This window comes from Centroberyx affinis, unplaced genomic scaffold, assembly GCF_046629955.1.
Source record: "Centroberyx affinis isolate AG114_WGS23_722 - 3 ecotype Tasmania unplaced genomic scaffold, CSIRO-AGI_Caff_v1 ptg000965l_1, whole genome shotgun sequence".
Taxonomy (NCBI): Eukaryota; Metazoa; Chordata; class Actinopteri; order Beryciformes; family Berycidae; genus Centroberyx; species Centroberyx affinis.
Genome location: NW_027279536.1, coordinates 35664 through 62203, shown reverse-complemented (window position 1 = coordinate 62203; position 26540 = coordinate 35664). Strand labels below are relative to the sequence as shown.

The 26540-nt window shown below is 43.6% G+C and overlaps 1 protein-coding gene across 1 annotated transcript; it reads left to right on the top strand.

Moving 5' to 3' along the window:
* The first annotated feature begins 116 nt into the window (after positions 1–116).
* On the top strand, positions 117–25918 carry marchf5 (membrane-associated ring finger (C3HC4) 5). The gene is made up of 6 exons (XM_071522183.1): positions 117–510; positions 11227–11429; positions 19512–19642; positions 20604–20787; positions 21620–21786; positions 22991–25918. The coding sequence occupies exons 1-6, from the start codon at positions 467–469 to the stop codon at positions 23105–23107; spliced, it is 846 nt and encodes a 281-aa protein (XP_071378284.1). The 5' UTR covers positions 117–466; the 3' UTR covers positions 23108–25918.
* Positions 25919–26540: the final 622 nt, after the last annotated feature.

Genomic DNA, 26540 nt, shown 5'->3' with positions numbered 1-26540 from the left:
CATGATTCATGGGAGTGTGTCACCCCTTGCACCTCAGACGCCGTTGTTGTTGTGATGACGCAATTACGTACAGCCGTGCTATTTTTGCGTTACCTCAGAGGCAGCCAGTCAATGGAGTCAAGCGGTCACGCCGATACGATAATATTCGTGACAAACAAAGTCTTAACCGATGTAAACGAGATTCTTACTTGAAAGAGTCCACCGGTCATGATAGTTAGACTGCCATGACTGCGCAGGGATAGTTTTATAGATGCTAAATAATTGGCTAGGTTGCAGCTGACGCTCCGTGTCAACACAAAGGCCTCTCTAGCTAGTTAGCTCCTCGGCTAGCTAGAGATTCAAGGCCAACCTCAGCTGCAGCAAATTAGCAGGCGTGCCATTTTTACGTTTTATTTGTACCGCACTTAATCTGGTCAACTAACCAGATACAGTTTGAGTACAGAGTTTTTTTTGCTACTCCACGATTATGGCGGAACAGGGTGCAGTGGTAATGCAGCAGAATTTGGACAGGTGAGTTCAAGTTGAAGGCCAACTAGCTAATGCTAGCTAGGTAAGTTAGCTTAGTGGGGTAGCTATGGGAAATCACCGCGGTTGACAGAAATGGGAAGAAAACTAGGTACCCAAAATAGAACTGTCAGAATAATCAGCAAGCAAGCTATTTTAGTGGTTATTGTCTTAAACAAGCAACTGATTTCCCAGTGGTATATTTGCAATTCAGTGCAGTTAACGTTATTGTAAGTTGGTAGTATTTATATAGGACACTACTGTTGTAGTCATAACTAATTTACAGTCAATGCATGGTCTCACTGCCTGCATGCAACGTGGAACGCAGCCAGCCCAACATGATATATATAATCCCTGTACATTTATCTTGTTATCTGTAAATTAACAAAAGCTCTTGGTGGCCACTGCCATCTTTGTTTTTCCCTAAATGTTTGCCCTAATGTTCACCCTAAAATGAGGGGAAGTAGAGAGGCTGTATGCTAGGCATCTGTCCAATACGATTTTTGCCAATTCTTAACTTGTCACATTTATCTTGTTATCTGTAAATTAACAAAAGCTCTTGGTGGCCACTGCCATCTTTGTTTTTCCCTAAATGTTTGCCCTAATGTTCACCCTAAAATGAGGGGAAGTAGAGAGGCTGTATGCTAGGCATCTGTCCAATACGATTTTTGCCAATTCTTAACTTGTCACGTTTATTGATTAATAATTATGGCACAGAAAGAGTAGACTGTGAGCATATCTTGTGTTGCATAAGTTACTGAATGCCATTTTCATGGAACGTTTGCTTATCCTAAAGATAACTGGTGGGCAATAGCCTTTCTCTCCCCCGGATATGTACTCTTTAAACACATATTCGTGCACAGAATAACCAAAACTTCAGCAAGTTTTTGCTTTTAAATGATAAGATATTTGAGTTATGTGCATGAGCAGAGTTCATGTGGCCACACCAGTTGTAAGAGAGAAAGAAAATCATATTGAGCATACACTCAGAAGTCAGAACCAAGAGAGAGTGGAGTTACTAACTCTTTGGAAAGGTTGGGTGGGGGCAGGTGATATCTGTCACTAGTGGGCACTTGTTATCAATTTAACGATGGGGATGCAAGGCAGGTCCAGCACCTGAGCCCAAATTGGGTTGGATGTGCTTACTTCTGTTTTGTTTTGGTGCAAGGCAGGTTCCATGTTCCCTCACATTTTCGGTTAACAAGGCGGGTGCATTTGATCATTTGTGTTAACATAAAGCTTGCCATCCACCTTTATTCCCTTCAAATTGCTTCTTCTGAAGATGGCCTAAAAACAAGCCTACAGTTAACATGTTCATCATAAATGCTGTAGTCCCCGCTTTGGGTCATTTCCAACACGTGGGGGACAAGTCTTAGTTTCCTGGGAGGAGCTTAGTTATTTGGTTAATTGCTACAAAGTCCCCATTGACTGATCAGCATCATTTTGTAAATGCCAGATCTCTATGACAAAATACCATCATTCACCTAAGTTTTGCTCAAATCAGGCCAGTGGTTTCTGAGATGATGTGTCCATAAACTACAAATAACAAGGTATAACTAGCCTGCTATAGCATGCTTTATTCACACACATGAGAAAGTTAGGGTTGCTAGAGAAGTAGCCATGACATTTTTAAGAGAACAATATGCAGAATGTATTGTTAGCTCAGGCTTGACTGGGGAATAACATACAAACATACACGCACACACACACACACACACATATCCCTACCCTGTACTCATTTCATCAGGGATGTCAGAGCACACAGTCAGCAACGTTGCAGGTCCTCTAGAGCAGTTTGAGGTCTCAAACCTTGCTCAAAGCTACGTTGGCAACTTGGTGGGTGCTGTGGGTGTAATACCAGCTGCCCACAGGCTGAAATGCACTTCCGACCCCTTCCTGTTCACTAGTAGACAGCTTACTTTGGACAACCTCTCTAGGAGACAAGTTGTATTCACATGTATTATTCTGCCTTTGTGTTTTGCTTCATGGAATGCCTTGGCCTGAGCAGCAGTTCCTGCTGTGAACATCTGAACATTCTCAGTGTTCTGTTTGGTTTGTGATGCTCATCTTTGTTGCATCATACAGCCTCACCCTGAGCTGTGGAATTCATAGTGCCGAAGCAACATGACAGCTGCCATTCAGAAGTTGGCAGAAGCCAACAGTCATATGTTGCCCATCAACTACAATTCTGAATGCTCATGATTCTAATGAACTCATGGATTCTCTAAATCAAATGTAGTGTTGGCTATTTCTGCTAGAATTAAGAGACAAAGTAGCATCAGGGCGGGGATACATTTTTAAATTCATTAATTCAGTTTGTTTAAACATGTCATCTTAATCAATGTTATCCATTTATTTGCCTGATGAAAAAATAAATTCTTTGCCTTTACTAGGAGGGGGAAGCAATGGTGTGCCAAGTGTTACCATCCTGTATTTCCTGTATTTTTCTCATCCTGTTAATAATTTGTATTTTTATTGGGATGTGTTATTAAGAGGTAATTATGAATGCTTCTCCCTCTCTAAGATCGCAGGGATGAAACATTGTAGTCATTGTGAGGAAGGATAGTCATCTTGATTGGGCAGGTGATGCTTTGCAAGTTTACTGCTTCTGCATAATATTTTCACACTGATTCCACATGTCTGGAACAGTTAAGAATAAGATTAGATGAGATTTAGGGCCTTTTGGACAAAATGCGTGCAGTTGAGACAGCAGTCGGCCAGCACACATGTAGTGCAGTCAGCATAAATTGGTGCGAAAACCTGCCAATGAACTAGGATGCCTCATATTACCAAAACAAAACATTGCCTCCATCATTTAAATTTTAGGCTTCTCACTGATACAGTCTGCTCTAACTCTTGTGGTTTCATTAATCTTGACTTTGCTATTCCTTGCTGGTCACTTTAATGAATATCCCCATGGCGAGTTTCCTAGTTAGCCAAGCCATGAATTCATAGTCTGGTCTGTTTCATTTTTCTGGCAGAACATGGCTACTTTGATTTCAAAGCTGTCTAAAAGGGCACGAGACGAGATCACCCAGCCAGATCCAAAAGACTGGCCATCTGGGCAACCGTGCCCCGCCGAGCTCCCCCCGTCCCAACCACAGATATTTTTAAAGTTGATTGAAAATTTCAAGTTAACTTTATGAATTAGCAATTTAATTAAAAAAATGATTTGCTATCCTGCCATGACTCTGCAAACAAACTTAAATGGCAAAAGTACTGATATTAGACCCCATTCAAGGCAATGCTGGTAATCATTCAGAAGGCACAAAGAAAAATGTGTTGATAGATGTTGACAGATGATGAGGTTAATGTTTTCTTGCAGGGTGTCAGAAAAAGCGAAGGCGTTTGTCAAGGAGCACCATGCAGGGAAAACTAGTATTAACCTGAATTCTCCATCTCTTGAGTGGTGGTTGACAGATGTGGTAACATGAGATGCTAGCACATCACTGTGTCGTTTCCTTCAAAATAGTCATTGGCATTTGATAGCCTGTGCAGAGCATACTGAAATAGACCTACTCTAGGCACGTGACGCAGCACTTTCTGTCGATATTGAACTTTGAACATTGAGAACATTTCTCAACTGCATGGTACAGTAGCATAAGGAAAGGAGGGGCATGTGAGTTTTGTGAAATGCGTTTTAGCTCCGAGTGCTGCGGTCGTGTGGCAGGTCTCAGTGCAGAGGCAGTAACCCTGACTGTGTTTGAAGAACAGATAGCAGGAAGATGTATGTCATGTCCCCCTGGTTCTAGACGGTTGTGTACCCAGCCTCTATCAGTGACAAACACAAGGCTCCACGGGCTCTTATCTGGGCCTGCCACAAGCAGCCAGCTCCCCCTGCAATGCAGTGTTTCACAAATAGAGGTGGGAGACACATTTCAATCCTGCCTGACCTTTTTATTGGCTCTCACACAACCTCCTTGTTTTACTCCCCTCTCGTCCGCCTTTGTTGTCCAGATTGTTGACCCTGTCTGACTGTCTCTATATGAATGGGTATATAAATATGTGCGGTACATGTCTGTGTGTGTGTGTGTGTGTGTGTGCATCTGATGTGAAATGATTTACAGAAGTCATGGTTCAGCATTGGGGTCACGATTTGGTGTGTATTGGGGGGTGGAGGGGTGGCAGTGTCTGCTGGTTATCTTTATTCCTGAGAAAATCAAAAAATGTTTTCTTATTGATACATACAAGTTTCTTATGAATAAATAACTACATACACTTTTAAAAGAACATTCATTATCGCATAGATGAGGTGATATACAGACATATTCCATGCAGATATCAATAGCCTATGTCCTGTTGACACCACTAGCTTACGTGAGTGGAGGTTGGGAAACATGCTTGTTTGTTACTCTGATGGCACAGCACACGGGTAATCCTCTCCAGTTACAAAAAAAGAAATTCATTGATACAACTACCAGTTAAAGGCTGCCACCAAGGTGGCTGTGTTGCTTCAGCTAATGGTCATCTGCTAACCTATCATGGCCAAGTAACATACAGCTTGCAGAAATATTTTCAGTGGTGCGTAGTAGTAGGTTCAAACAGTGAAAGCTCACTTTACATGATGTGCCTCTAGTTAATGATAAAACCATACAGCCAGGTGTTTTAGCTATTAGGCTGAGGTTATTCAAATCACTACCCATGATTAATCCGAAAGTCATCCTGTTCTCATGTGAGTCTCGAACTCAAGGTCATGTCTCAAACCTTTTTTTTTAATATGCGCTGTTTCACCCCTTTTATATTAATACACTGCTGTGCACATTTTCAGATGGCACACTGAAGTTGATGTGATGGGAAAACATGAATGTGAAATGTGAGCCATTGTCAAGCTTGTGACTTCTACTAGGAAAGAACAGGGTAGTTTTGTATTAGCGGGATCTGACCCACCACCTACTAAACTGTATAGTCTCATCTCTGGTCCACTCATACTAGTGACTGGTTCTCAATCAAAGTGGAAACAAAAGCCGAATGGCAGGCCCAGCCTGCTTTTTCCTGCTTTCCTGTGCAAGTGTTAACAATACACAAGGGTCACAGAGCCTAGTAGGTTGTGGAAGTACACAAAGTTGTTATGGAGTAGCCCAAGTGTTTTGTTTACTCATCAGTGAACAGGCAGTAGCTGTAGGAGGCTCCTGTGTCAGTTGACTGAGTAGTCCTGGTCTCAGTTGTTATGAATAAGGCCTTGATGCAAACAATATTTTGTTTAGAGTCTGTAGCATGTTTGTTAAGGACACGAGGTAGATGGTTACTATACTGTTGTGGGGTGGAGACTGTCCTGGGTTGTTGTTGAACTGAGTCAGACAAGACCAGTTTGTGATTGAGTAGAGGCAGTCAGACATGGAGAAGCCCCCTAGGCCTTAACCTTCCTTTAAGATCTTTGTGGGCCAGGATCCGGTGCTCCTGCGCCCTGCCTTTGTGCCGAAGAACCTCCAGTTTTCCCACCATCACGTGACCACCGCTGAGTGAAAGGAGCCTTTGTGGAGTGGCTTAGGCCCTTCTTAAAGAGCGGGAGCCTGACTTGTGAGACGATGAGAAAGTAGCTATGCTGTTGCACTCATCTTTGTACACAGTGTCAATCACACAGTCATCCTCTATTCCCTCAGAACCCACCACTGCAATACCCCCTCCTGTGTGTGACTTTGATACCCTATTGTACTTTTCCTCTGAATTTGTTAAAACGTATAGGCTATAAACAACTGAACTGCAACACAATATGAGCCTAGCCTGATTGGATGGATCTACAGTCCTTTGCCACTGCATTGCTGCATATACTTTTGTTTCTGGCTGAACTTGAAGCTTTTTAAATATAATAAAGTATATTACATAAAAAGGATAATGCATACTTCTTCTGCTTACTTGCCCTTTAAGTTTAAAAGAACTCTGTTAACTATGTGGATTAAAGCTCATTGTGGAAACAACAAGGCCCCACTTGAGTTTGCCTGTTTAACATGTAAATAAGTGGTTGAGATGGCAGGTCACCTTGCTTCAGCAAGGTTCAGGCAAGCAGCCATCGTTAGACTTCATGTTCTTTTAAGTCATTTCCATGGAAACCTTCCAGACTTTATTTAGCAGTAAGGGGGTAATGGGGCAGGTGTAGCATCTTTCAGTGTGTGGGTCTCTGTAGATTTAGGCTTCATTTTTGTTAGGTGTGTTTATATATGCAATATAATGGGCCTCATTTGTCAGATTAGTGTTGTGTGTACATTGTTGAATCACCAGCAAACAAATATTTTCTACATATGATAACATACTGAGTTTGTGCCATTAGGTAAATCTACTGAGATTGTTTGTTGTAATTCTCCAGACTTGTTTTGTCATTGTCCACTATTTTCGATTTTTGAATTTACAGTTCTGGTTTCATGTGAAAAGGCATAGAGATGCTCTGTATTCGGGAGACCATTTCATAATGTGCTGCTTATGCTTATCTGTTTGAGCGTGCTGTTTAACAGGACTGAGGCGACGGCGAGCTGGAGATTAAGGTTTCGCGTGGAGGATAGCGTTTCGGTGCTGTTGTATTGGGGCCTGTCATGCGGCGGGGCAGGGTTACAGGAATAGGAGCCAGTGAATCTACGAGAGCGCTACGTTTTGTTCCCCACTGCTGTGCTCCTGTGGAGACGTCTGTCCACTATTCCAATCAGCATTTCATCCTCCCGTTTCATGCCTCGGTTTTGGTCTCTGTGCTACCCGTTAGCCCAGATTCACTTACCTATAGGCCATTGTTCAGCTCAGCCTAAACCATGGTCACTGACAACACCATGCTTCGTACCGTAATAGATAAATTATTGAGATCAGGGCCCCCATTGAATAGACCATCTGATTTTGTAGTTACATGCTGTGGTAAATGACACATAACAGTCGCAGATGCATTTTTTTCCCCAATTTGCTTTTCCAGCTTGGTGGTTATCGAGCAAGATGTAATACTGTCATGCCCTTAGTATATAATGCAACCATAGTCTGTGTAATGGAAGTAGATATAGTATATAGTGTCAAGCAGCTTCATGTAGGGTGCAGGTTCACATAGCTGATGAGAGCAAAATGGTAGTAGTTGTGAGAGGAAGAGGATGAGGTTGGTGTGAGGACAGTAGATGAGAGAAACGAGGGTTAAAGTTTCCATCAGAGACTCGTATTCACCACGTCTGCCTGCCCTGGCCCTTCGGCTGGCCATGTCACCTGAGCGCCTCGACCCCAAGGCTCCTCTCCTGCATCGTCATGTTTTATTCAGCACCGGGGGAGTATTGGAAAATCAGCCACTGCAGGCAGGCGGCAACCTGAGCAAACAATCCAAGCCGTCCGTCCGAGGCCTTTCACAGGGGGCCCCCTTCTACTCCCCTGCAGCCCCAGTAACAGAGCACACCTAGGTCTTGGGACAACGATGACAGAAGGCCAGAGATTTGACATCCATTATTCAGCTGTGGGAGCAGGAGGGTTGAATTATACATGGCGTATTATGGGGATTTGCTTCAGCCATGGCTCACCCCTCTGAGTCCTCTTCCCAGATCCTGCTGTGGATGATGAAGGCAAAGCACAATTTGAGTGGAACAGGTGGATGAAGCACCAGGACACTGCCAAAATGAGACAAACTGGCAGAGTAGTTATTTATTGTATGTTTTCCTTGCAAAATGATTGTTGTGTCAACGCACCCGCTATTTCCTACTTCCTAGTGAGAGCAAAAAGGCTGTTTCCTCCATTCTGGGCATACCTGTTGTTGTTTTATAAAGACAGGAAATGGAATGGTAGATTTTAGATAAGCTTTTTTTGGTCAAGGACAGGAAGCTAGTCTTCCAAACCTTTTTAGAGAGAGATACTGCTCTTTTTGGTACCTAACAGCCTTGGTTGGGCCAGGCCAGGCTTTTAACTAGCCTATAGCATACTTTTGATGGGTGGAGAATGGATAGATTCTCTGACATGGGGTTGAATGTGGGTTAATGTTGTGAAAGCTGTAACAGAATTAATCATCCTTAATGAGGTGTACTGATGGTGGAAATAGTGATGTATGCATGCTATTGCCTAGATATCGTGATATTATCCTTCCAGAGTTTTTAGTTTTATGTTTTGGTTCAGATTTATGAGCACAAATGTCATAATGTGAATGATATCCAAAATGTACATAATCACAGCATGGGAGAAAAAACAAACATCTCCATTACCGTCTGTCTCTCCATTTAATTTATGCCAGGGGTTTATGGGAGGTGTGCAGATTAATCATGGTTTCAATCATCCATTGAAATGCCAACTGTTCAAGGTTCAGTGTAATTATGGAAATGAGAATGTAAATGTCACACACACCGTATAGCCAGGCTGGAAATGGGCCGAAAGCAGCAGTCCCTGAACCAATGGATCTCCTAGCAACAGGCTGGTGCTAGGCCTAATTGAATGTGAATGAGGCTTAAAGGAATATCTTGACATTTTGGATTTTAGTTGGTTATTTTTCTGCACAAGACAATTATCACATTGGTGTAAAAAGTTTTTGCATTTGTCCCTCAATTTCCATAAAAAAGCTAAGAAAAATAACTAACTAAAATGTCAAGATATGCCTTTAAACAATAGAACTTCCAAATCATATCTTGGGCGTGTCAGCCATAGACATGGCCAGAGTTGCTGCTTTTTATCAATTATTCAGACCTAACCTATGAATAGTTTTATCGGCATGTAGCAGCTTTCAATAGGAATGTCTCTGGTTCAGATTCTTGAGCTTAGCCACATGGAGTGAGACACAGGGGTGGTGAACCATCCAGCCAGTCGCATGCCGTTGATTAATTATGGAAAAGCAATATAATGTCACAGTCGGAGATGTACTGCAGTAAGGTCAGAGAACGTGGATATCAAATTACCTCCCAGATGTTGGATGGACATGGAGCTGTTTTCATTTCTCACTGACACTTGCTCATGCAACCAAAAACCAGAGGGGGGTGAAGGGGATGCAGAAGTGCATTACCCACAAAGAGTAGATTAATGTGAGGATAGCATAGCAGACAGGCCAAACGTACTAAAAGATCCATTCCTATAAGTGAGGAGGCAAAGGTTTTGAGGAGGTGGATTCTTGCTGCCTCATATCCCTTTTAATGGAGGAACGCTTCACTCAGAGGGTCCTATAAGTCTCGGAGGAGAGGAAGGAGGCTGTGTGGGATGCTTGAGAGTTGATTAATGCCCCGTTATGGCATACTCCCTCTTGGCGTCTGAGTGAACAAGCTTGCCCGGTGGTGGTGGTGGTGAGGGGGGGTTATATTAAAATATGGTTTGGCTTTAGTCCAGGACACAGCATCTGTCTGGATGCCACACACTAGGGAGACTCGGTCTCCTCGCTCTGTCTGCATCCAGTCCCTCTCTGCTTTCACTGCATATCCTAGCTGTGGTCTACTACAGTATTACTTGCACAATCACAGGGACGCCCTGGTGAATTTGGGTGAGAGCATTGGTGTAATTAATTCTAAAGGCAATGTCAGAAGAACATGGCTCATACTATGGGCAAAGTAAGTAGCTATATTTAATGAAGAGATTAGCCAAGAAATGATGAAAGATGACTCAGTCCCTGCACATGCAGGGTCTATGTTGACCCTCTTAGTCATACATTGGTCAGAGTAATTTATTTAACTGGATTGTTTTCGATAAGAGGTGGAGACTGTTGTTATGTGATCTGAAATAAAAGCCCCTGGAAATTCTTTGCCTATTATCCAAATGGCAGGATGAAGGGCCTGTTTGTTTGAGCTGGTCTGTTTGCATTGAACAGTTCCTGTGGTGCTGTCAGATATGCTGACAAGCAGTCAGCATTACAGCTTGTTTGCCTATAGGGTTTTTGTATTGATCCCGACTGATTTGTGCAGAGTCATTGGCCTAGAGTGGTGCTGTGTGTGTGTTCCATGTACTGTAGGCCATTCAGTGCAGAGTTATTTGAGAGACTTTGATCACAACCTCCATCATCGTTCACTAAGTGCTGAAAAATTGCCGTACCAACACTTTTCTCTATACAAACTCTAAATAAGCCTGATCTAAGCCAAAACCTTTGACTCATGTTTAAAGAGGTGACTTTGTGTTGCTGACTGCCCACTTCTCCCTCAAAGGGGACATGAAAGATTACATTACTCTTGCTTGCTCTCTCACTCTCACAATCCACCCCCGCACCCCTCTCCCCCCAATGGCATTAGACAGTGCAGTCACAGGCATTTTATCTTTCCTCAGATGTAGGGGGATTTTGGCTTTATCCAGATCAGACTTGAGCTGCCGGCATGCACCCACGCGGACCCAAATGACCTTTACAGAATGATTATGAATACTTTGCCGATTTTGTCGGCTTTGACTGTATTTGTTTATAAAACCTAGCCTTCATTTGACAGAGACTCTAAGGTCACGTTATGTGGTAGGCAGTTTTTGGTAACTGCTTTCCTAATTAGCCTCTCCCTCTGCCTGCCTGTTAGTGCCAATGGGGAGGAGCTCTGCTTGGGTTTCCTTTTACCAGAGCCAAGGGTATTTATCACTTTGCTCTGCATTTAGAAGTGCGGAGGCTCTAGCTACTCTGGTATGCCCCTTTTCAAAAATAGTATAATCAGTCAACTGTTCAGTAATTGTTGGTTCACATCATCAAGATAAATAATACACCCGCAACTCTGATATAGTGTAACTACCAATTAATTTAGAAATCTACAATCTCCTGTTTCTCAGTTGCTGGTGTGTGTGATTTTCATTATAGTCACCCCCCACCCGTGGGTGTGTATGTTTGTTTTGTTTTAGGAGCTGCTGGGTGTGCTTTGCCACAGATGAGGATGACCGCACGGCAGAGTGGGTGCGCCCGTGTCGCTGCCGTGGCTCCACCAAGTGGGTCCACCAGGCCTGCCTGCAGCGCTGGGTGGACGAGAAGCAGCGGGGCAACAGCACGGCACGTGTGGCCTGCCCACAGTGCAACGCAGAGTACCTCATTGTCTTTCCCAAACTAGGTAGGTTGCTGCTCACAAGGAGAAAACTGGTGCTGGCAACATGAGCTGGAGAAAAATAATGACATGCCCTTCAAAATGCATCAGCTTAGCTTCATGTACCAGGTCTGTGATGGTTGATTACTGGTCAGCAAGCATGATTGAAGGGGCTTTAGTTTCAAAGCAAGGTTTCTGTGCTCATGGAATGTTTTTTTTATTTTCTTTCTGTCAGATTTTCCAAGGTCAAGCTCGGCTGCACTTAGCTTTAGCTAGCTTCATGGGCTAAAGATCCAAATTTTCCTGGCTACTTGTTACATATGCTAGTGGTAATTAGCAAAATTAAGACCAGGTATATTCAAATCATTGGAGAGAAAAAAAATTATACAGCGATCAGGCCACATCTGTAATGGATTCTGATCTTAAAATTTGCAGGAATACTGCATTCTATTTAAATTATGAAGAAAGTGATGCTTTGTTAGGCTGATTGCATGTCTGCTTGTTTGCCAGGTAATACTAAGAAATGTAGAGAAACTCTAGTTTAGACAGCTTTAAGTTGCCAAATGTCTCTAACTGTTATTTTCCTTTTGCTGTCAGAATGTCACGACAGCCTTCATTCTCCTCCGGTTGTCAACACTGAAGTAGCGCTATAGAGCAATTTTCCATGTAAACGGAGTGCTGAAGCTCTCCTTTTGAGGGCACTCTTAATAGGTGCTGCCTGTAACTGTACCAAAAGCTCTGAGAACTATTCAGTTTGTCTTGCCTGAGTGCATGTTTATTTACTCCAGAGCCAGCAGCGGTTCTGTGGTGATCTGAGTAAATATTCCTTTTCTGCCTGACGAGGAACAGAAGGGCGCCCGCTTATTATACGGCCGAGCTCCCGGCTGATTGACTAACGGTAGTTTAGAGAAGTGCCTGCCTTAATTATCCCGACACGTCAGAATGACGGGGGCTCCGATTGTTCCCAAACACCAGCAGTGACTCATCCAGTAAACACACACCATCTACAGCCATGCTTATTTGGCCAGAACTTGCTCACTTTCAGTTTCTCTCTGTCTTAAACCCCTTCCCTCCCTCCCTCCCTCCCTCCCTAAGGCTGCGACTTACTTTTTCTCAAGCTTTTGTTGCACAGCATTTGGCAATGACAGAAAAACATTCTACGCACTGAAAAAAGAAAATGTTGGCTCTTTCTCTTTGTTGCGTTTTTACTGTCAAAATGTCAAAACTTTACACTTTTCAGGTTAATGGTGCACCATTGTCACTGAGCTACCATCAGCCACTGGGCCATTGACAGTTGGCCTACATGTCACTGTCTGTAACCTCAAAGAGAGAGAAGGTGCAATTTGAGACAGGAGCTGGCCTTAAGACAATGTCAGTGTCCATAGGAGGCCTGGCTCGGCTGGTAAACAGGTTCACGTATATTTTTAGTGACTGTGGCTGTGCTGTCACTCACTTTGCTGCTATAAGCAGAAGGTTCAGCTCTGCTACTTCAGACACTTCCGCCTTGGTAAATAACCTTGTGTATATGTCTGTGTCTCCTCCTGAGACCTGATTTTTTGCACTTGGCTGGTCACTGGTTATTTTAGGATGTATCTGTCTGTGATGCTCTTTCCTCTACTGTGAAGACATTGTGCACATTTATCTGGTAAACCTGATCAGAAGGAGAAATTAGGAAACGGCGACCCTTATACATTTTGTAGGCAATACATTTATTAAGAAAATTTTGATGAAGATTAATTCATCATAAGGTCATCATAAGTTTCTTCAATCCAATTTTTGAATCAGGTAGTGTGTCATCCCTCGTCCTCATGCGAGTGACGGCCATCTTTGGTCAGGAGGTTGTTCACAGTTCGAGACAGGTCAGACGGCAAGCAGACCAGTTGTTTAGTCTGAACAGCCCCAGTCGGGCAAGACTTGAACAGTCTGACCTAGGCTTAAGATAGCTATCATACTGGGCATTTCCTGGTCCTGTTTTACAGTTTGGTTAATCCTAAATCACAGGATTTTGAATGTGTACATTTTTCAACTGTCCTTTAGAAATAGTTTTTGAAGTCCATTCAAATCGCTTAATCACTTAAATATAAATTCAGTTATTTTCTCTTCAGCAGCAAATTAATTATTTCTATTTCCAGGTTTACATACAAACTTCATTCAAATAAATTTGAGTTTCCGGTATCATTTAATTTTTCAACATACAAATTTACCCATATATTTATGCTAAATCTGTGCATGCACAGCAGACTCTTCCATAAGAAAGTCTGATTTATTTTTGTTTTACTTGAGAAGTAATGTATCTTATAAACATTTAATGTGTATGATCCAATGTTATGTTTTCAGTCACACACTACGCATTGAGTCTCATCTGTCTTTCCCACCGCAGCTTTTGAAGTCATGATTTAGACACATTGCTTCAATGCTTTCTTAGAGTGTGCTACATCATTAGGATTACTTTGTGGTTAGTTATTCTTGGCCTGCTCTTTTTTATAACAAGTCAACGAAGAATTGTGGCCCAGAATGTTAAATGTTTATTTTCAAGCTCATCAGCTCGCAACAGCCACTCCGGAGTTTGTGTTCCTTCGTCATGTCTTCGAACGCTCTGGTGGTTTGGCCAACAGCAATAGAGCTGCGTGATGGATGAGCCAACAGTTTATTTGGAAAGGGAACTTCCTCTTTACTGTGGCTCATCTGCTGAGTGATGGTGCCCTTAGAGAATCATGTAGTGGGCCTATGCCACCATCAGTCATCATTTATTGAGGCCTTTATACAAGCAACCAGAGGCTTGTGTTACCTTTGATTTAGCTGCGTGTAAAAGTCTTTGATAGCTCTTCAGTATATATGACAGAGACTCAGATGTGTGGGGGTGGGCTATACACCAGGTTGGCTTCCTGTCGGAGAGAGCTCAGTTTAGCGTTTACCAGAGAGATGAGGCGTGGCAAGGTTCAGACCAATCCTCTGGTAATTATTGGGAGGTCTGGAGAGAGGGATGGAAGAGTGATGGATAATGAGATGAGGACACAGAAAAAAGTGACACCCTCTCAACTATGGAAATGGAGATTTGTTGATGAATTCCACTTCTTGTCCATAGACAGAAGACACTCCATGGGAAATAAGTGGAAAGTGTAATGTTTGTATTTAATTCGCCAACACCACCAATACTGCCTACACTGTTACTGTAGGTATTGTTTTACACTGAATACTGTGGGAGGGGATGGTCTACCTAGCTAAAGGAATTTACTGAAAACAATGAGATAGGTTGGGGAAATTACACCAACTACCAGCTAAATGGTGCTGGTTAATGTGGCTGGTTCATTTGTCCACCCTACCATCCACAGGTGGCAGGTAACCGACCATGAGTTTCAGTTCTGTTTTTAGAAACGTTGAGTGGTAAAACCGGAACAACTGTGAATTCTGGGTTTTACCAACCACTGTGGCCTGATGACAAAAAAAGGTTAGTTTCCCTCCCTGCAGCTGAATGTCAGTGTGAGTCTCCAGACAGGAACTAGACCAGTGGAAAAGTGGTTGGTTATATGCATAGAGCCTGTGGGGCTTTACCTGGGCAGCTCCTCATCCACAGGGAAAAGTGTCTGTTTCCTAATCCCATTAGCGAGCGTCAGACGGAGGTGGTGAGGGAGCCGTGGAGGGATGCTGGCCGTGTCTGGGAGAGAAGAGTGGGGGATGAAATTGGGCCATGGGAGGAGCCGAAAAGAGCAGCTCATCAAAGAGTGACAGAGCGGAGAGGAGATGAGTGGAGTGGGGCTGCCGCTGCCGCTCTGCTGATGAATCAGTAAAATCCCAGGCTCCCAAAAATAGCCCAGAACAGCCGACCAATCAGAGACCCGTGATGCTGGCACCTGGATCAGCCGTCTGTCTTGTCTGGCCAGTGGTTGACCCACCCCACCTTGTCCTCTGCTCTGCCCAGCACCCAATGTCTCCCTGTGACTTCCATAATGTTCACACTGCATCATTAGAACTCAGCCCTATGATGATGTTTCTAGATTATAGAGAGCAGGATGTGTCGCTGACGTGATCCTTTGCAGCAGAGCACAGTGTGCTAACATTGTTACACTGCTAATGTTGCATCTGTGGCATGCTGTCACACATGGGTCAAACAGCATTTGCAAGCAAGATGAACAATTTAGGAATAGTTGTAGTTGCCCCAGCTAATAAAGACAGAAGAGTATATCACTCTTATTGGGGATTTTGTTTGTACCATTTGAGGTGTGACAATCCCTAGATGTCGGCTAGGGCATTAGTTCTGCATTAGTGCACTTCAAAGTGAGCAGAGGGAGTATAGCGCTGTCTGTTTTGCTGCATCATTGCTGCAGTCCTCTTTTGCCATTTTTGCTGCTCTGCTATCTATATTATGGCCATACACACACAGCTACATAATGTTCATAGTCTGCATATTACAAAGGCAGCCAATTGCTTCCTTATAAAACAAGTTTAGTTTTGAAATTTCAAGCAGAAATATTTGTTTCTCCTTTAACTATGACTTCACAACCTGTGGTATTTACAGCGACTTTAATTAGCCTTCAGAATCATAGGAATTTCGCAGCTTGGTGACAACACTGGGACGACAGCTTTCAATTTGGGTAATACAGGCAAAGCTGTAGGCAGGCAGAGACAGGAGCCTGTTGGGAAGCTGACATAGTAGTTATTTTCTCAGGGTTGCTGCTGAGGCCAGCTCATTTCTAGAGGCTTGACAGGCATTACTCATGTTTGGCTCCCAGGGTGGGCCCTCTGCCTGCTGCGGGATCAGATAGGGGATGATGTGGAGCCACAGATCACCATTTCTATTAACCTGGGTTTTGATTGTGTTCAGTGACTTGTAGTACAGGAGAGATGGAGGTTAGCTACACTGCTACCCACAGAGAGCAGGGTGGCTATATGCTACGCTGGCTTTCTTCCCACCAGCACCTGCTGCAGAGCCAGAGCCAGCCTATCATGCTAATTTGGCAGGCAGTATAACTCTGAGGACGGCGTGTCCTTGCTGCTCCTCCTTTACTGCCACTCTGCCTAGAGTGAGTAAACAAGCCAGCTGGAACAGTGTGCCAACCCGCATGCCCACTACTGAGGAATTGGGATGCAGTTGCACTTTTCCCTCCCTGTACCTCACTTTCTCCCCTCCCTCCTTTTTAATTATCTTAATTATGGAATCTGCTGCCAGTGGCTGAAATGAATTGCTCAGCTCTCCGTCCTGCCAGTGGCCATTAAGGGCGACCCAGTTCCCTCTGGCCATGATGGCGTAATGCTTAGGCAGGGAGAAAGCGGAAGGGATTCCGACACTGTCATCAAAATATGCCAGATTAATGCGTTCAAGCGTCGCAAGATCAATCCGGTTGGCAAACACAGGTGCACTAAAGCAGAGCCCTGGAAAGTATCAAGGGGCTGGCGCTAGGCAAGAGGGCCACTATGTTCATAACTACTTAGGAAATGAAAGTGTGATATTTTCCATTGTGCAATGAGTAGCTGAATGTTCCTTGCTTGTTTTGTGTCCTTTCCCCAACAAGTGGACAGAGCCACTGCTGTCCTCTAAAGAGAAAGAACTCTAGCATTGCCCGCTTGAAATAACATACAGAAATGTCTTCCAAATACATGGCGTTTATAGAGCTAAATGCATTCAGTTGTTGGAATAGAGACTGTGCTGCTAACATTGGTCGGATTGTATACCACTTGCGGCGAGCTCTCATTGGTAACTACCTCATGTTGGGCTGGCTATACAAACAACTAAATAAAGCCTGTCTTATGTCCAAACTGTACTAAGCACATGAGCCCATAACCCCAAAATAACCAGAGAGTCTAAGAATAATTTGAGAAAGCTGCTACTCTTTTTACACCTGACTTGCAGGTTAATGTACTCTTCTTGGTTCAGTCTGACTGCAACACTTCACAGTATAGTGGATGAAGTAGCTGTAGCTATTAGAATTGAGTTTCACTGCCCCAGTTTCCTAGTAAGGCTCGTGGCAAAGTAACTGGTTAGGTGTGTGCATGAAATCTGTGGGTCCAGGTCTTAAAAGATGAGTTGGGGACTCTGCTGACAGAAATGCCTTGGCAGCATTACCAGTGAGCCACTGGCAGTGGCATGAAGCCCAACTTTAGCAGAGGCACATTTCTCCCCATGTCCTTACCTTTTGACTGGTGCAAATTATACAGCTTCATATGCTGCAAGGTCGATCTGTTTTTTATCTGCCATACACCAGCCTGTAGGGAAAACGAATAGGATAATATAATTATCAATCTGGTACTGAGGTGGCCAGAGGTGAAAGTGTTCTTGAACCAAGTCCTGCTTTCACAATGACCAATGACTCAGCGCTGTTTTGTTAACGCCACTCCAGGGCCTTGTTTCTCAACTAGACATGAGTCAAAATATGCATTTCAAAATGTATTTACAATTGCCACCCTTCTCAAATAGTTGACAAATATAAAGGCATTTTTGTCAGATTTTCCAAAACATTTTTTAGAAGAAAGTCAGTTCAGAAGACTCATGAACTTTTAATTGGATTTGAATATTTGAAATAATTTAACATTTTTGAATTGACTATCAATGATTTATAAGGAAGTAGTAAAGAGAAATAGCTGAATTACAAGAAAAACAGCTATTTTAACAACTCAAGCAAAACATTCATTCAAATACAGTCAGATCATTTATTTTGCAGACAATATTTGAATTCTGATGAATTCAATTGAATTCAATGCATTTACTTTTTGCTTAAGTCTAGTCAAAACTTATATTAATCCCAGATCTGCTCTGTGCGGTAGATCCCATCTTGCAGTTAAGGAGTTTGTTCCACTGCAACATATAGAGGCCCAATGCCGCCGCCTCTGCTTGGTCCCTCTGGTATCTTCCCCACCCCGCTCCCCTCCCACTGACTCCAGGGCTAGTTATTAATAGGATCTGGATGGGCCTGTCTGAGTGAGGAAATCAGGTTGCTTTCCCGTAAATATTGCATGATTTCCCTAGAGTCACCCTGGAATGCCAGAGAGGAGGATGCAGCAGAGAATTTGCTCAAAAATTTTAGGTCCTGCTCCTGATGTGTCAGACGGCGTGTCTGTAAAAAGGGACAGGAGCTAGACATGGCTGCCAGGGAGGCACCTCTCTGGACTGTAGCTTAACCCTCATTACATGCTTATTGGTGTAAAAAAAAAAAAAAATGCTTTTCAGATATGGTTGAAATACGAAGTGTTGCTCCTGGCAGTGAAGGAAATCAAGCCACAACCGGCTTGATTTCCTTCACTGCCATCGACTTGATGTAACCTGTGGAGCATTGTTCCTCCCTCTCTGTCACTTGCCCTGCAACACATTCCAACACAAAAGGTTTTCAGTACAACCCCATACCTGGCATACTCTGCAACACAGCACAGCGGAGAGGAAGCCAGTTCATTTTTAACATTTCCGCATCGTTGAGGTCACTTTTCTTCTTGCACCTGGCGAGTGCCTGGAGAAAAGGTGTTTGTATGCTGTGAGCTTCCTTGTCCCTCAGTCACTTTTTCCTCATTGCAACACAATGAATTCAGTGTGAGCAAACTGTAGGTGGGAAAGGAAATGTTTTTTTTAACCAGCTACTTTACCAGCCAACTAGACTTTTAGAGAAGAGTAGGACCTCCAGACGATGGTGGCTGGTACCACTCTCGCTGTAGCTGGATGGGAGGTTGGCTTGGTGAGTCTGGACACTGCGCTCTTCCTTGTGCTGATTTTAGCAGCAGGAGAGCAGGCATCTCATGACCCCTGCTGGACACACGCACTGTTTAGTGGTGGATGTCTGGTCCGTCTGTTCCCCTCAGTGCTTTACACTTGGCTTCAAGAGTGTCTCATACGCAGGTCCGAACAGGATCTGCAGACTCCCGATACATTTGCTCTCATGTGCACAAAACCAGTTTTTTTGACAATGTAGACGGGGCGATGCTTAGAAGTGAGATACCAGGGAAAAACTTTTTTTAGCACAAACTCCAAAATTAGAGCTGTGGAGGTTTTCCCTTAACTGTAGGGTTTTTCTTTTTGGGATACAGTGTGATTGAAAACAGTACATCAGTAGCATTGATCTAGTCTAGTTATTTGGATTTTGATGTAGGTCTTGACTCAGTTCTCACTCAGCTGTTTCTCTCCATCAGGTCCCGTGGTTTACGTGCTGGACTTGGCTGACCGGCTCATCTCCAAGGCCGGTCCCTTCGCTGCTGCTGGCATCATGGTGGGGTCCATCTACTGGACTGCTGTCACCTACGGGGCCGTCACCGTCATGCAGGTTTGACCAATGTTCCTTTATGAGAGTTTTTGGTTTACATGAGACATACAGTAGTCAGTCCAGTCAGTCAGGGTTGAGACACTCGCTCACTATACACATGAGCTGTTAATCAGGATCACAGTTTATAGAAAACCAGGTTTTGCACATCAGTCACATCTGTGCTTTATTGAGAAGTATCTAATTAAGAAAATGAAGTCAAAGTTGTATCATTGTGAAAATGCTGTATAAATCGTCATACCTTAGATGAGGTTTTCAACTCAACTCCACTAATCCTCATCGCACACCTTCTGTGCATGAATGTGGATGACGTCACACGACGGCAGAATGTACTTCTGGGTTCTTCAATTAACTCACATGGACTGCTGAGATACACTGATTTGCTGTGTTGTATATAGCTACATTTTTTGATGATCCTCAGACAACATATACTCTGGCATTTTATGACAAAGCACATTGTTTTATAAGCAGTGCTTTTATGCATGCATGTATGTAATGTGCTGTAAGTTATGGTTGCTAGCAGTTCAGTTGCTAACGTAAGCTAGCAGGCTAGTAGCCAAGTAGTAACATTACTATTCTCCATAGAAGAGATGGAGGCAACTGATCAACCAAGGAGCCAGGGAGATCATATTCAAATAAATTGATAATTAGAATAAACTCATATTTTTACTTTTATTTGTATTTGCTTGTTTTATAGAACCATGTTTATGATTTGTTGTGGGGTGTTATTATTTTGTCTGCAAAGCACTTTGACTCAGTTTTGAAAAAGCACTGAGATTGTTGTTATAATGCTCGAGTCAGGATGCTTGTAAGTGTCACCGGCTTGTCTTTTTTTCTTTTCAGCCATTGTTCCTTTCTCTTTCTTTAATTCTCTTTCACTCGCTCCATTTTTTGGTCAGGAAAAAAACATTCACGTTTAATCCTCTAATGTTCTGTTCCATTTCATTGTCCGCTCTGTTTCCAGGTGGTGGGCCATAAGGAGGGCCTGGACGTGATGGAGCGGGCCGACCCTCTGTTCCTGCTCATTGGCCTGCCCACCATCCCCGTCATGCTGATCCTGGGCAAGATGATCCGCTGGGAGGACTACGTGCTGCGCCTGTGGAGGAAGTACTCCAACAAACTGCAGATCCTGAACAGCATCTTCCCAGGTCAGGACACGCACTGAGATAGCAGTGTGCAAAGCCCCGGCACCCAGAAAACGTTTTTATCCATTTATTGTCTTTGCGTAACACTTTGTTGGAATTTGAGCGTATTCTACTGTTGCACTCATTGTAAGCTGGTCTGGATAAGAGCAGGAGCTGGATGGCTGCACTGCAACTGTATTCAGCAATGGTGGCTAGTGCAGCAAGAATGCGACCACCTCTGCTGGAGAAATTAACAACATAACACAAACAAATATAGGCTCAGTATGCAGAAGTGGTGTTATTATCATGATATCATAAATCCATTTAAGAATGTTTTTTAGTGCTACAACCCAACACTAGAGACAAAAGTGGGATCAAAATGGGTGCGGACATGGAGCCAAAACCATAATTACTTCCAACCTCCGATGATACAAAACAATTTCACAACAGACACTGGAGATGGGGTGTTAGTAACTTAGTTACACTAGTGTTGTGATGAATGGGTGTGGTTTATTCATTTTGACTCATCGTGCCCTTAACTTTGTGAACACTGCTAAAATGAGCGGTGAACATTGAACAGTGACAGTAATGCGGGGTATTCGGTGATGGATGAATAGGTGGCTGAGTTTGTGAATGTAAACGCACGCACACATTAACAAAGAGACACAAACGCCAGACCTCAGCTGAAACTGGCAAGTGTTTCTGCCTGTTAGATCAGCTGTACTCCTGGGGTCTCCACCACCCACTGACTCTCTACACGCAGATGAATAAAAACATAGTCAGTGCATTAAACTTCCACAAACATCCTTGCCGAAACGTGCACGCTGACCCCGCCCCCCTCTGCGTCTCTGTGCAGGGATTGGCTGCCCGGTTCCGCGGATCCCGGCGGAGGCCAGCCCCCTGGCGGACCACGTGTCTGCCACGCGGATCCTGTGTGGCGCTCTGGTCTTCCCCACCATCGCCACCATCGTGGGAAAGCTCATGTTCAGCAGCGTCAACTCCAACCTGCAGAGGACCATCCTGGTGGGTACAACCAGAGACGCCTCATTCACCCACAATAAGAAATATATAGGAAATTGTCTTGGAGGCATTAGTAACACCAGACCCCAGTCTCAGCAGGAATTAAGAAACACATCACTCTACTACAAATACACAATACAACCAGCACATTGGGCCTGTTGGCTGTCACATAATGCGGATTATGTCGTGATCACATAATGTCGGATTTACTGTAAATAGGAGCTGCTGACTGGGAAATAACTCTTATGGTAATTACATGAAGGATAAGTTGGGATTTTTTGTGGCGTCCCATATCTACCACTTGGTGTCATGAATTGTGGAAGTGTGTCAACACAGTTGGGAAGGGAAAGACTGCAGCGAATCCACTGATGTCAGTCCAAGATAATAAATCAAGATTATCAGTATTCACACTAATACAGTCAACGAGTGGTGGTACGAGCACAATTCACCTTATGTAAACTTTGCAACATCTGAGCCGGTCATACACAAAGCTAAGACAAACCCCACCCACCCACTCAGCCTGACAGTGTGTGGACAGCGAGGTAACCAGAGTGGCAGGGCAGCATGTCACATGAGCTGCCCAGCTCCCACTAAACACTCTGACCCCCTCCACTGCAGCTCTGACTGACACACACATACTGCTGTTGGATGAAAACTTTATATCCCCAAACAGCATTTATCAATACACAGGATATGATGTTACTATCCCTTGTGCCATAATCCAAGGTGAGCATTCATACAGAGGCCCAATTCATATAGAGGCCCGAAAATATCAACTTTGCAGGAGAAACGGCCTTGTTTTTAGCTTGATGACCATGCGTGTCTTGAGGTTTTCCAGTATGGTTTAAAAGGGATTCATGAGCCCCAATGGTCATATAGTTTTATCAACCCATAGAGGAGTATTAAATCTTCCAGTTAAAACCAAAACATGAAAATCACCAAAATTGGGAGTTGCAACAGCAAATGTTAAGGTTGTTTTTGACCCCATATAGCTGACTCCCTACTGTATCTCATCTCAAACATAGGTTTGCATAGTAAGGTGGTTGCTCTAGTGCTCCAGGTTATGGGTAATTGGAAGCAGGATAGCCGGCATGTAAATTAAAGAAAATCTTATTTAAGCCATGACTGGAGAAAAATGCTTTGATGTGTTGCGCCGAATCTCCCTATTAAGCCTCCCTCCCCCCACACACTGTGTTTTTGCCTACAGGGCGGTATTGCCTTCGTGGCAATCAAGGGGGCGTTTAAGGTGTACTTCAAACAGCAGCAGTACCTGAGGCAAGCCCACCGCAAGATCCTCAACTTCCCCGAGCAGGAGGAGGCCTGAGCGGGACGGAGGCCTGCGGGTCTGGAGGGAGGAACGGCCAGACGAATCGCACACTGGGGGGAGATAAACTGTCTGACAGGCTCGGAGCGGGAAAACGCCGGTGAAACGAGACTTGAGATCAGTGTCACCCCATTACCTACTCGCACTCCCAAACCGCCTCCCTCGACCCCTCCCCCCACCCCCTCCTACCCTCCCTCCACTGCGTCCGCTCTGTGGAGCGATTCATCGTACCGCTGCTGACATTCATGCTAGGATTCCCACCATCGCCACTACAAATTGTTTTTAAACTTTTGACGCTTCCGTAAGGTGAAGACGGACAAGACTTTTGGACGTACACGTAGACACAAGCATGCGTGCAGTCAGTGCGCGGTGTAAGCGCACACGCACACGAACACACAAACACACAAACACACACACACACACACACACACGCCAATACACACAAGATCTCCTCCCAGGAATGTGACTGGTGCTGCGTGACTGCAGCGTTGCAGCAGAGAGGGCAGACATGTCTAAACAATCACATAACCAGTACTTATTGTATACTTACTGTATTTTAAGAGGATTAAAAAAAATAAAAACGCGGGGCACGTGTAATTAGAAAGTTTTATAATAATAAATGATTGTTTTATAATGTTTATTTTGCAGATTTGAAAAAAGGCCCCTTTGCCAATGTTAGGGGTTTATATTGAATGAGGAATGTTGTTTTGTGTATGGAATGTATTAGTGATGAATAATAAAATGTGTTTAAAAGTTATGGATGAATATGTAGGGTAAATGAACCGCAAGTGATGAGCATTAAAGGATAAGGCCGGTGTTTTTTAATGCATTGCTTACCATCAACAAATCCTAATGAAAATAGCAAAATCAGCAATGATTTTATTTTGCCAGCAAGTCTCGTCCATGTAGCCGGTGCCCAATGAACCCATGTCCCAGCAGCCATAGAACTCCATTGTATTAAAAAAACGATTAAAAACATGTCAAAGAGCCATGCCGCTGCTCTGGGCAGCATATTTCATCATCACGATTCACCGGGCCAGCCGACTTTTTCCTCAAACAACTTAATAAGCCGGCTGTAAACACGTTTGCGATCTCAGGAAAGTATTTCCGTAGCACCGAAAATAGTCCCCGGCCTAATGAAGAATTTGTTCCCATTTGAATTTGATTTAGTAATAACTACAACAGCCTGACTTTTCGTGGTAACAGTTAGCGATTTTTAAAATGTAAACTATGTCTTTGTGAGCTTTATTTCAAGGTTTTTAGTTTACAATTGGAGCCAATGACTTCCGGGTTGAAGGCTAAAAACGGTACGTGGGAAGTCAGAAAGTAACGGGAGTAGAGCAAACGCATTGTTTGTTTTTGTTATTTTCATAGGATTTGTTGACGGTAAGCAATGCATTAAAAAACACCAGCCTTATCCTTCAAGCAAAGAGAAATGTCATTTTGCTTTGGAACTCTCCCACAAGGCCAATCACCCCATGTCTCCCATAACTCGTGACTATGTCAATGTATATTCTTAATGCTCTTCTGATCACTGATATCCCATCCAGTGCAGTACCAACCTGATTCTAACACACTGACCATAAGGTGAAACTAGAGGTGTGTTTTAGACCCAGCATTATTTGGGAGTATTGTTTTTTTTTTGTTTTTTTACACATGCCTTGGCAGTGTTCACGTTGATTGTCAATAGCTTTACCTCTCCCTTTTGTCCAAATGTTCTCTCGTGATGTGTTTTAAAGCTCCAACACCGATCATAGCGCCCCTATTCTGTGGAGCTGCCACAAGATGTCCGTTGCCCCGAAGCGGTCTCTCCCATCAAGCGATTGTTAGAGCTGACAGATGGGTGGACGATATGGATTTGAGGTACTTTAAAAGCTTTGCGGTGATGGGATATTTCCGTTACAGACAGTAATTGACTGGGAAGCCTTTTTTTTTTTTTTTTTAAAGCTTCAGGTGACTCACACATGATGCTTGATGCAGCACTTTTCACTGGGAGATGTGAAACTTCGCTGAAAGTGGCAGGCTTTTGCCGAGACGTTTCCTCCGGGTATTTCCTTTCAGGGTTTATTTTAAGAGGATAATTTCCCTTTTCTTTCCATGAGATAATCAGATGGCTGAGTGTAAACTATGGTCCAGGTCAAGCTTTAATGCATGCTTTGGTTCGGTGCTAATTACCATGCAAACATAAGCAAAACGTAGCCACTGCTTGTAGTAAATGAGGAGTCATTGGGGGCAATTGACACTTTGGCAGAATTCTTGCTCAAATTAACATAGCAGCACTTTATTTTATGGTGAATAGGACGGTTTTAAAAAGTTGGGAGCATGTTGTGATTGCTACTTTCACTTCCATTCCTTTAGCGTCATCAGTGGCAAAACTTTGCTGATATTTGTGTGGCAGTTACCAGAGAACTAAACCATACATTCCAGTTCCACCTGCTTTCTTCTCCTGACTACTCTCAAGCCAAGGAAATGAAACATGAGAAATTAGATGAAAAAAACAGTAAGGTTCCTTTTTTACGGCACTTAAGCTAACAAAGCAACTAACTTAACTGGTCTTTATTTTCAGTATGTTTCACGAGACTCGTGTGAAAAGGCATGCCATAGCCAACCACTTGAATATTTAACCTGCACATGTAAGCTGTGCCTGCTTTACAGATGTCCTATGATCTACAAAACGTGGCTCTGCACAGCTGCTCCAGTACATTCACTGTAGACTCCACTATGCCAAAAGAGACATTGTCGAAGTTGTGTGAATTGTGGTGTACAGACATTGCTTCTGAATTATAGTTTCATGGTCAATTATGTGAATAAATGTATTTTTCCAAACCTTGAAGTGGATGTGTTGACATTGTGGGATACGGGGGGGGGGGGGGGGGGGGGGAGTTTCACAAATAGACAAACTGTTCCATTCAGTAATTTATTAATTAGAAACACACAGGAGACAATAAAAACAACCAACTCAAAACATCAGCACTCTTGCATCACTGGGCCATGATCTCAGCCAGCCAATCACAATCTTTTGCGTTTCCGAAGACATTCTCTGAACCAATAAATGTTTCTCGTGATTCTCTAAATGTAAACCCATGCTCAGGGTGTCTGCTTCACTAGGTAAACGGGACCTGGCCCAACCAAGCCTGATATGTAATGCTTCTAGTCTCTTCTGAATGCTTGGCATGGAAACTGAGAAAACTGGTTGCTCGCCCCCCTATAGACGCTGGCAAGCTGCTGCCTGTGTGAGCGAATTTCTACCAAAGGTATGCTGCTGCTGCTGCTGCTGGTTGTCTTTGGGTTTTGACCACAAAAGGGAATCGAGCCTTTTCGCATAGTAGCGACTGATGAAGAAGCCCCTTTTGGGATCAGACTTAATTAAAATCCATTCCAATGGTTTTGATCTGGTTGTGAGACTTAGTAAAATGCTGGAAAACATTGAAGA

Excerpts from the sequence above, each read along its gene's own strand:
- marchf5 (XM_071522183.1), top strand. The coding sequence starts at position 467 with ATGGCGGAACAGGGTGCAGTGGTAATGCAGCAGAATTTGGACAG. Across the intron at positions 511-11,226 it reads ATGCAGCAGAATTTGGACAG|GAGCTGCTGGGTGTGCTTTG; the intron begins GTGAGTTCAAGT and ends GTTTTGTTTTAG. Across the intron at positions 19,643-20,603 it reads GGGCCGTCACCGTCATGCAG|GTGGTGGGCCATAAGGAGGG; the intron begins GTTTGACCAATG and ends CTCTGTTTCCAG.